This window comes from Kryptolebias marmoratus, linkage group LG9 (assembly GCF_001649575.2).
Source record: "Kryptolebias marmoratus isolate JLee-2015 linkage group LG9, ASM164957v2, whole genome shotgun sequence".
Lineage (NCBI taxonomy): Eukaryota > Metazoa > Chordata > Actinopteri > Cyprinodontiformes > Rivulidae > Kryptolebias > Kryptolebias marmoratus.
In genome coordinates, this window is record NC_051438.1 from 15,404,372 (window position 1) to 15,415,526 (window position 11,155).

Below are 11,155 nucleotides of genomic sequence, written 5' to 3' on the forward strand. Positions count from 1 at the left end.
AATAAATGCAAGAGTTGAGTCAGTATCTCTGATGTACTTTGTGATTTGTTTTGTTTCCTCCCTGAGTAAAAAGAAAAGTCACATTATAATGTAAGTTTAATGGGTAATAAAGTTAAATGTCAGAAAGGAAGAGAGAAGTCTTAAAACTGGGATTTTGGTGATGATTAAATGCCGCCCTGGCTCGTCTTTCATTCACATCCCTGCAGATTAATGTTGGAGCCTTCAGATGTTCCTGGACAACATGAAGAGGCAGTCAGAAGGCGTCGCTGAAATAAGAGGGTTTCAACAGAACAAATATTTCATTTCCTTTATTAGTAGCAATTTCTTGACTGATAGTACGGCGCCAGCAGACACACGCCGCTGTCCTTTTTCCATGAAGCTAAAAAGAAGTGGCACAAACAATATACAAATTTACATCCATGTTTGTTTGCAATACTGAACAGAAACACAAAGTAATCGACAATAAATATGGCGCAGGATAAAACTGTAGAGCTATTTCTAATCTGATGAAACTTTGTAAACTTTTCAGAGAAACAAATTAAGACAAAATAAAAAGGCGTTCTGGAGAACACAGCAGGCTGTTAATGTACACGCACTGACTCGGGAGCTACAGATCCTCCACCTCTGTGACGAAGGAGCTCAAACGTCTCGAAAAGCAACAGATTCATAACGTTCGTTTTGCTGCAGCCTGCAGATCCTCTGCTCTCAGAACCGATGATTTGTCAAGGCCAAAAGAGAAAGACATGAGAATAAAACTTAACGTCCAAACCCTGACAATTAATAAGGCGAGTCAATTTAAGGTGTTTCTACACTATTTATATTGCGCTGACGTGGTTTTCTGTTGTTTATCCACCACTTTAAAGTGGAGTTTGTCTCCCCCTGCTGGTTCAAACTGGTACAGATGAGCCTCACGCTTCACAGAACCCTGAAGGAACCAATCAGAGCCACAGAAAAGACTTCCTCAAGGTCAGCTGAGGTTTGTCTTTTTGTGTTTCGCAAAGATGTAGAAATGTGTCGCCGCACATCTGGGCGTGAAGAGAAGAAAGTGCAGATTTTCTTTTGTTTTTTTGTTTAAACTTTAGAAAACTGAACAAACAAGGACCAACGGCCATCACAGAGGCGTCGCCTCCATCACCGACAGCTTACCTTTAATTATTCATACCTGGCACAAATATTAAAAAAAAAGACAGACAGAAAGCAGAAGTGCGGTAAATAAATACAACCCGGGAGTGGGTCTAAATGAAGGAAAACATGGCCGACACTAAACGGACCACTCCAGCTCCTGGACAAGCTTAAAAATAATTGTCTAAGCGGGACCTGAACGTAGCAGAGCCAGATTCACTCAGAGCGACAGGAACATCGACTGAAGAGAAGCTAAAACTTTGATTCTTACACAAAGAAACAGTGCAAGACACTAATACTATCGTAAAACGGGACAAAAGGAGGAGAGATAACTATAAAGCTATTCAAATAGTCTAGTAAACCTAGCTACACTTGAGTGAGAATATTAAAAGCCTATCTCTTTTTTGCACTGATAAAAAATCTACTGTTCTACAAATCAAGACTTACCACGGACTAGTTCAGTCAAAGTATCAGCGACCAGACAAATACTGTGCATCTACTGCCTAGAAGTTACCCCAAAGTTAGGGAACTCCGTTAATAAATCATATTACACTACAAACAAAGAGCCTCGATCTAAAATATCTGAACTGGCAACAGAGAGAGAATCTGAAACTTAACTGAGGAGTTGGGAGCTGTTTTCTGTCTCTTCGGGTCACCTGAAGAACATTTCTGACCTTTTTCAGTTTATAAAATAAGAATTTGGGCACCCGCCTCGCTCCCAGCAGCTACCTCTCAGGTTAACTGAGTGTAAAGAGTCAGACAAATTACGCAACAAGGAGGCAAACTTTCAGGATCGCTTATCACCGAAAAAAAACTGCACTTTGCTCTAAAACCAGCAGGAGCGACTGATCCGCGCCTTATGTACACAGCGTGTGTGTTCGCATGGAGACTGAAGAGGAAGAGGACGAGGAGGAGGAGGAGGAGGAGGAGGAAATCACGGGCTGTGAGTGCAGCAGGACTCAGGGAGGCGTCTCTGCGTTATTAGAGGTGGTCTTTTTCTTTGCAGGCTTCTTTACTGTCTTGGCTTGGGTCTAGCAGAGAAATGAACAGATAAGAATCAACGGCTGGTTGTCAAGATGGATAAAGAAAAATAAAAGTGTCGTGTTGGAGGCCAAGTTAAACGTGAACTTTTTGGTGCAGATATTCACCTCCGTCTTCGCAGCTGCAGGTTTCTTTGCCGTCTTGGCGGTGCTGGTGCTGCGTTTGGGCGCTTTGTCCCCCAGGTCGTCGTCCGAGTGTTCGGTCCTCGTGTCCGACTGGTCCGAGCTGTGCTGGGACGAGGCGTCGTCCACCAGGGCCACAGCTGCCACGGAGCGCGCTGCGGGAGCCGACAACAGGAGGTCAAAGCCAGGCTCACGTCTCCGAATGTTTAGATTCCTGCCTTTCATCGCAACCAAACTACCGAATAAGTCTACCTCACCGAGTCTAATCAAAGACTCTGTCAGACTCGTGCTGCGTCACGTAGTCTGAAAACAATCAGCTTTGTTTCTGTGGTGAAGCTGGAAGGGTTTTGGGTTTTTTTGCCTAAAAACAAACTAAACTGTCAGCTGTGCTTCTCTCCGCTCGACCGTGCTGCATGTGGCCAGATGAGAAGAAGAATGAAACATTTTTGGCACAAATTTGAAAATTTAGGACTAAAACTAAGACAAAAATAAGATTTCTAACTATAAAAACTCATTTCTGACACGGTTTCTGACATGGCGTGGCCTTACTCTGCCGCATGGTGACGCTCTTTGCCCGGGGCAGCGTGCTGGCCCCCGAGCTCGTCATCTCGTCCGGGGGGTCTCGCCTCATGCGAACGTCCGACGTGTGCAGGTCCAGCTCGTCCTCCGTGTTGATGAGAGTCAGATCCTGCATGCTGAAGCTCCGCAGCTTGTCCGACAGTACGCCCTGCCCCTGAACGCCACAGCAACAAGCAGAAACATCTGACATGAGGCGGCACAAAAAAAGACCTGCTCTTCTGCTGGTCAAGAAAAGATGGAAATTTACCCACATACGGAGGACAATACTCTTTATTTCCTACGTTTAACCATAAAATGCATCCAAGGTTCTGTAAAGAAGCAGCTCTTCCTCCTCACCCTCCATCATGACGTAAAGCATCACTTCTACAGTGACCCAGAGAAGCAGAGTGAAGCTCTACGGCTTTTACTTTGCTCTGAATCTATATTTACTGAAAACAACATAAAAGCACTAAACTTTATTATTTATTACCCTTCGTATTTTATTCATAGTAATATATTGGCCAGAAATACCAATTAAAAGGCTTATTAATGAACAGTTCTGGCTACAAATCAGGACTTTTGAATATCAACCGAGCGACCTGCATCCAGGACGCGATCGGTCCGAACAGGAACACATTTATAAAGATGAAGGCGTTCGCAGCCGTCATGGCTTCAGATTCGGCTGTGTCGCGGAGCACGCAGCTCACCTTGGTGGCTGCGGTGACGGCAGCGTTAGCAGCCAGGTTGAGACCCCGTTTCCCAAACCTCATCATGGTCTCATAACTCCTGTCTTTGGCCTGAGCGATGTATTCATCAATTTCCTGAGGACAGCCGAGAGAGCGGGAAAAAAAAAACTGTGATTCTATTCACACGGACCTGGACACCCCTGTAGCTGCCGTCAAACCGTCCTACCTTCTCTTTGTTGGACAGCGTTGGGTGGACGAACTTGCGGTAGAGGACGCTGGAGCCTTTGGTGTACGGGGACAGGAGCCAGATCACGAAGGCGATCTTTAGCTCAAAGTAAAAAGGAAACCTGAGAAAGAAAAAGAAAAGATCCAACATGAAGAAGAATGGAGCTGACAGGTGGGGTCAATAATCACAGATCATTTTCTACCCTTATCTTTTGAACACATATTTGTTTTATTTTACTACCATTTTATTTCCTGTGCTGACCACTTTTAAATAAAAAAAAAAATACTGTGACTGGTGTTTCTTATTGGTTTGACTGCAGCAAGCAAAAGCAAATGCTAAAAACAACCAGAAGCACAACTCAGAGGAACACCGTTTATCACAGTAATGTAGTTTTTTTTTGTTTTTTCCCCTGCTCTGACTGTAGAGTATACATTTTCAGATAAAAAAGAAAATTAACTGCAGCCCAGTGTAAAGTTCTGAATGGGGAATTATTTGATTACAACATATTTCAGCGATGGGGTTTTATGGATCCTGGCAAAAAAAATAAATAAAAATGAGCTGTTAAAGACCAGCAACATTGTAAAGAAGAGTGGGCCGAAATTCCCCCACAACCACGTGAGAGACAAAACAGATAAAATCATACAAAAAGACTTCAGTGCTGCTAAATCAGGTTCTACAACATGTTGAGCCGTGGGGTGTGCTGGGTTTTTCTACAGTTTTTTTCCATTTTTGATTAAAAATGACACTGTGGACTCTGCTTTTTACCATCTCCTGATCCATAAAATCCTAGAACTGAATGGGAGCGAACCCTCCTCCTGACTGTCCTTTAATAAAGTGATGAACTTCATTTCTGGTGTTCTGGAGTTTCTGTGCCACAACACCAGACGTCAGGACAATCAGCTGGGTTTTATTTACTTACCGTTTCCGCTCCACTCCCCTTTCAGCCTCGGTCTCTTCTACTTAAAACCCGTTTGTCTTTTAAATGTTCGCTTTACTCGTTTATCTTAGGAGCTCTTTCCAAAGTTCAGATGCTTCCTGAATAACTTATCTTTACAGTGACGTCTGGGGGAAAAAGCCAAAGCTTCTCCTCACTTGGGTCAACTCTTTGCATTGAGATTTTTTTTTTTTTTGTAAAGTCAAAAACAGAAAGAGCATGCAGCACCACACACACACACACACACACACTTAATGTCCAGATTTATTGGAAACAAGCCGTCCTAGTTTCACGTCGGTGCGTTTGAGAAGCTCCTGACTCACCATGACAGAAGCAAGTCTGTGGCCGTTTCCGCTGTCGTAAACAATGCAAATACTATCCAGTACATCATCCACTTCACCTGCAGAGAAAAAGAGCGAGAAAAAAAATAAAAATAAAAAAAATAAAAAGAGACCAAATGTTATTAAAAATAGCACATGATCCACATGCCCCCATCACATGTGACTAAACAACATGTCCACAACCAACACAGAGCTGCAGCATTCACTTCACTTTGTTTTGTTGTTGTTTATATCTCTGGTACTGAACACAAGAATCAAATCAGCCCTGAAGTGTAAGAGACGCACTGAGCGTTAATGAATTAAAGTCTCTCACACACACACACAGGAAGACATCAAACCAAATCATTTGGCTCGTTTAATGAGTCAAATAGCAGAAAAAGAGTGAAAGCTCTAAAAATGGCAAAACCCCCCTCTCCTCCTCCTCCTCCCGTCACTCGCTCCTTCTGTGGCCTTCTGCTCGAGCAGCGATGGAGAGGGAGGGTTGCCATAGTAACCAGCCAGGAGGAGCCTGTTCTCCAGAATAAATGTAGGCTGAGGGCCAGAGCGCTCCTCCTCCTCCTGGCTTCCTTCTCTCCGTCTCTCGATTGATGCAGTGATGAGGTAAACAGGAGGAACCCCATTTACACCAAAAACAAAAAAGGAGGCACCGCTGCCTTTTTCGGCTAGTTTCCCCTAGCAACACCGGCTAATTCATTAGCACTTGGGGTAATATATTGATATTCACTTTGTACGGCTCACAGTACAGGGAGGGACTGTGCTCCAAAATAACACTTATATACATAAAAAAAGACATTACTGGAAACGAGAGGGTGGACATTTGAAACAAATAACTTTAGGCAGTTTTATGCTGTGTTTATCTGCAGACCATCAAACCTTCTGCACTGATTAGTTCTCAACCTTTCAAGATTTTTCCCCCCTGCATCCATTCCCCACCACCACACACACACACACGACTGATGTATGAAAAACACTTTCTTAAAAATAAACCTGACTGTTATTCATTTTATCCATCTAATAAGTGCCAAATAGGCCGACAGAAGAACGTGACCCGTGAAGGCAAAATGAGTCACAATGAGGAATTTTTCAATCTTTAATTATTTTTATTTTCAGCTTCTCCATCTGAAAAGCTTCAAGCTGACTCGTAGTTTGTCAGAATTTAGCGATTTATCACCCGACCTGGCAACAAGCTCATATTATTTATGAGCGCGCCTGTTTGAAAACGCAGCTTTTATTGGTCTTAACTGGATTTCCAGACATATATTAAAAAAAAGAGGAATCCCCAAGCTTCACAATGAGGCAACATTACACAAAGGGATTTCCCAGCAGAGAAAAATGGTAAATTTTAAAGGAAAGAAATGAAAAAGATTAGATTAAAAAGGATCGTTTCTGAAGACATACCTGTTAGACAACTTTGATTTAAAGGTAGATTAGGAAGATTATATGCCGTTTTAGTTACAATCATTGCTAGGTGGTGTCTTTATGGACTCATTTTTACTAAAAATAATATAAAAAAGGATCAATATTTTCACACTTTTTGCACTGAGCTCATCTTGACTCTTTTTACCTGCCGAAAATCTGTTCATAACTTTTTAAGTAATCTTGTAAAGAGACAGACAGACAGACGCTGCCAACAACATAACCTCCTTGGCTGAGATAATAATAAAAAAAAGAACAATGACTTTTATGGGAGGCTAAAGTTCTTTTGAGACAACAGCAATCCACTTTCGCTTTAGGCCCACTTGGACTAGCCGTTAGCTCGTCAATCAGGTCAGAGTGAAACTATTTGTCCAAACTGAGGTCGTTCAAAGAGCTATCTGCAACAGGTAAGATCATTGTTCACAACCTTTCCACAGAACCCCACCTCAAATATAGGTTCTCTCTTTAAAAGAGTGAGAAAGAAAAAAAAGAAAAAAATAGTCTGAAATGTCCAGAAGACTGTAACCCTCAGCTGGACCCAGGTTTAAGTCATCAGGTTTCTTCCTTCACCAACAAATCTCAGTTAATTGTCAATTATTCTAGACTAACATGTAAAAAAGGACATCCGGAGGATTTTCTAAAGCGCAACATGACAAGTCTTCAGGAAGCAGCCTAACGATGAAAGAACGTCATCAAAATAACGTTCCGTTTTATGAAAACATTGTTTTAATTAAAAATAGATTGCTCATACATTTTTAAAACATCACAGGAACAAGGGCGAGTGTGTGTGCGTGTGTGTGTTTTTCATTTCAGGATCCTTTCAGCACCACGGTGACCTCATTTCAGGAACGTTTCCGTGTCCTACTTGATCCCCTCGGTGCTTTCAGCTTCACCTCGGAGAAACTTTTTGTTATAAAACATGTTTGATATTTTGATCGACAAGGTCTAAATCAGAAGTGTTATCCCAATTCTTTTATGGCCTCTAACAAAAACAATGTCATCCTTTTCTGTCTTAAATCTATTACTGCGTTCCCTCTCGGCGTGGGCCGTAAAAATTTAAATGTTACACAAAATCGAGGACACCAGCTGAAAGTAAAATCTGCTAAAGAGCGAGTGAGACAGAAGGAGACCAATAACCGGAGGTGGTACTCACATATTCCTTCACGTTCTTCGTTTTGACAGCCTTGTATGAGGAGTACGCCGGGTAGAGCGTCCCAAAGGCGAGGCTGCAAAAACAGAGCAGAGACACCCGGGTCGGGTCAGTGCAAGATGATTCTGTAAGAGGGCATGACCTCTGGGCGCACACACACCTCCAAGTTTACCTAAATTCTGCACGACTGTTCTACTTTTACTTTAACGAGTTCAGTGTGTTTAACCGCGCAGAGCGGAGCAACGACGCCGCAGAAAACGCAACAACAGGGCGAGGCCCATCAGAACAGGCCGGTCCGATCAGCAACACAAACACGGTGAATGAGATCAGGGCGTCAGGAGGACTGTAGCGAGATGAAGTGGAAAAAAAAAAACACACACACACAAAAAAAAAAAAAAAGGTCCATCAGGGGTGGGTCACCCGTGCGTGCTCGCTGATGTTTGGCTGCATCCTTTGCCTCTGTGGTGACGACAGGACCGAAAGGACAACAGGCGGAAATATGTAAACGTCTGTCAGCTTACAGCTTAAATATGCATCACACCAGGAACGTGCTTCCAGCTGAGCATCGCTCAGATCTCGTGTCCTATTTAGAGCTGCTCAGTCGTGTGTGCAGAAGGCTCCCAGCGCTGCGCACTGACTCAAAGCAGACGTCCAGGCTGGTGGACCACCCTCAGCCGTCCGATGTCAGGACCCCGTCTGTGCCCACATCCCAGCCTCACCTCCGAGCTGGTTCCTTTCTCCTTCATCTGAGTTAAACGGCGGATAACGTGCCCGTCTGAAGGACACGGCTGCGGGTTTAAGGAGCTGAGCGAACCGTCGATTGTTCGCTTTGGTGCCCTGGGGCAGTTGGTGATGCATCTCCAGTCACAGCAGACGCACGACCACCTGAGGGAGGCGCAGGGAAGTGGATCCACCTTGGAAGGCGTCTGAAAAGTGACAGTCTGAAGTGTGTTATTCTTGTGCAATCCAGGTCTATTTTTGGTTCTGAGCATCGCCTCCACACCCGAGGCCTTCAGAAATGCACAATGGGTGGTTAAGATCAGAAATCAACAACCAAAATGTCCAGCATTGGTGTTGGATGGGTCTGTTTGAAAGGTGGCAACAATGCAGCACAGAAATCAAGTGTTGATAAGGAAGAAGCTGAGGTCTGAGATCACCTTACCGTCCATGCATCAACAACTGATGGGTTTAACTCATTCATTCCTGTGAGATTGAGCTCAACCATTACAGGTTATGAACACAAACCTGCTGAAAGGCTCAGTCTTCAGAGCAGCTTTCAGCTCAGATAGAACCATGGCAGGCGGCTCTTTTTTATTTATTTATTCCTGTGTTTACTCGTCTGCAGCAAGGCTTGCATACTAAGCAGGCTGGCTTGGAACAACACGAGCCGCTCGGTAACAGCTCCTGAAACAATAAGTATGTCATTTTTGGGGCTAATTATTAAGCGCCGTTAGCTACCAGCGGCTAACGCACGCGCTGGATTGTGCTGCATCATCGCACCCGATTTCAACAGAAACAAACGGTTACAATTAAATAAAATTAAAAAAATAATAATAAGCGAGCAGCAGCTTGAACTCGGTGGCTAATTAACAGCCTGCCCGCTGTGTTTCATCCACTTCTAAGAGGAGCCGTTTTCGGACAGGAAGCTGATAAGAGGGACGCCGGTGCAGCTAGTCACAACACCAGACACCAAAATGAATGGAGCCCCGGCCCCCGAAATACTCACACAACTACCCTCGAAATAATCCAGGACACCATGTTGCTGGGCGGCCGACTGACAGCCTCTTTCTTCCGTGGCGAGAGGAAACCCAGTTGGCTAGCGAGCGGGCTCGGTGCCCTCCATCCCCCGTCCAGGACGCGGAGTGTCACGATGCGAACCGGGAGGCTGCTGCTGCCGCTGCTATCAGGTGGGGGAGCGGGCAGCCGCGGGGGGAGCCGCTGCTGCAATCTGCTCCGGGACAGGCGGGCTCTTAAAGGGACAGGCTCAGCTGTAGGGCATGTGTATCATCCGGGATTTAGAAAAAATAACCACTAAATACCCACCATTCGCCACCACAAGTCTGCCGCGTAAATTGTAATAAATGAGCGAAATCGGCAGGGTCGTGTTTCGGTCTCTAACGGCTCTGAGTCGAATTGTTTACACCCGAACATTGCCGAGCTCATTTCGGAGAGTCTCGGCAGATATCGAGCGCGGTAGCAGAATCCCCGGATGTAAACAGAACCAGGAAGAGAAAAGGTAAACTACTTCTTCTGACTCAAAGCTGTGAGGACGAGAGTCCACAAAAGTCATTTTGGGGAGGAAATCGAGCGGTGGAGAGAGTTTATGGAAAACTCACATGTAAATGAGCTGTGCAGAGATAATCTGAACTCTGCTGAATTTAGCTGTTATTAAATTTTTGTTGTTTTTATAGACAATTTTTACAAAAACCCTAATGAGTTTGAGTTATTGACCCCCAGTCAATCATTTAATGCAGAAAATTAATGTAGAAGCATAAATATTCGAATCAAAAGATTTTAAAAAGCACATATTTTGACAGCTATCACAGCTTTAACTTTTGAATTCACTTCTGGAATCAATCCAAATCAAAATGACCTGCCACAGCATAAATAAATCACCCAATTTTGACCTAAAACTTTGTGTCATAGTAGCCGAGACTGATTCCCAACACAGTTATCGGATAGTCAACAGATTGTCCTAGAATCAACTTTGTTAGCAAAATATCTCATGAACCACAAGACTTATTTTAATGAAACTCTCAGGAAATAATCATTGAATACATCTACAACAAATTAACCTTTGGCGCCAAAAAAATTCAAGCTAATCAACCGTAGCCAATGCAACGGCTGGAATTCAGTCAATTTTACAAATATTGAGCTAAAAGTTGATGTGGTAGTAGCTGAGAGTCATTCACACACAAAATGTAACATTGAAATAGGAGAAATGCTGGTTGAGGATAGAGAGAAAATGAAATGTTTGATGAGGAAGGACTGAATTATGGACACCTCAAAACAAACCCAACATAACTAATAAATGTTAAATCAACCACTTAAGCTTTTTTAATACTCTCAAATGTGGAAACCTTGCTTATTTTAGATATCTTTACTTTTACTCTGACTTATAAAAACATGTTTTTGACTAGAAGAAATGCCACTAATGGCATCTAATAAAAAGTAGTTTGATTACATGTTATAAAAGGTCTGCCACAGTTGTCGTTTAGTCGCTTTCGCTTTGAAATAGTCTGTTTGTTCCTCTCTGTGCGCCGACAGCACCCTAATAAGGGCAATAAAACAGAGCAGCCACTGTATTTATCACGAGAGATTGTTATAAAACAGCTATAATACCAAACTGAACGCAAGTCAGCATGATCTTCCTGGTTTACTGGATGAAGTTTTAAAGCCGAAGCCTCACATCTTGTAGCATTATTCAGTTTCCAAACAGGCATTGATAACGAATGAAAGCCCCCACAGGACGGGCTGATGGAAAAGTGACGCCTACTAAAGACCCCCTTCCCTCTGGCTCACCTTTTTGTAATCCCGCCCAGGTCTGGAACTGGTTTCC

The 11,155-nt window shown here is 43.5% G+C and overlaps 1 protein-coding gene across 1 annotated transcript; it reads right to left on the reverse strand.

Annotated features, from left to right (window-relative positions):
* Positions 1–289: 289 nt before the first annotated feature.
* reep2 (receptor accessory protein 2) lies at positions 290–9,716 on the reverse strand. The gene is made up of 8 exons (XM_017424042.3): positions 9,323–9,716; positions 7,600–7,672; positions 5,013–5,089; positions 3,756–3,876; positions 3,551–3,664; positions 2,835–3,018; positions 2,271–2,440; positions 290–2,153 (listed from the first exon to the last, which is right to left on the reverse strand). The coding sequence occupies exons 1-8, from the start codon at positions 9,352–9,354 to the stop codon at positions 2,082–2,084; spliced, it is 843 nt and encodes a 280-aa protein (XP_017279531.1). The 5' UTR covers positions 9,355–9,716; the 3' UTR covers positions 290–2,081.
* Between the last annotated feature and the right edge of the window lie 1,439 nt (positions 9,717–11,155).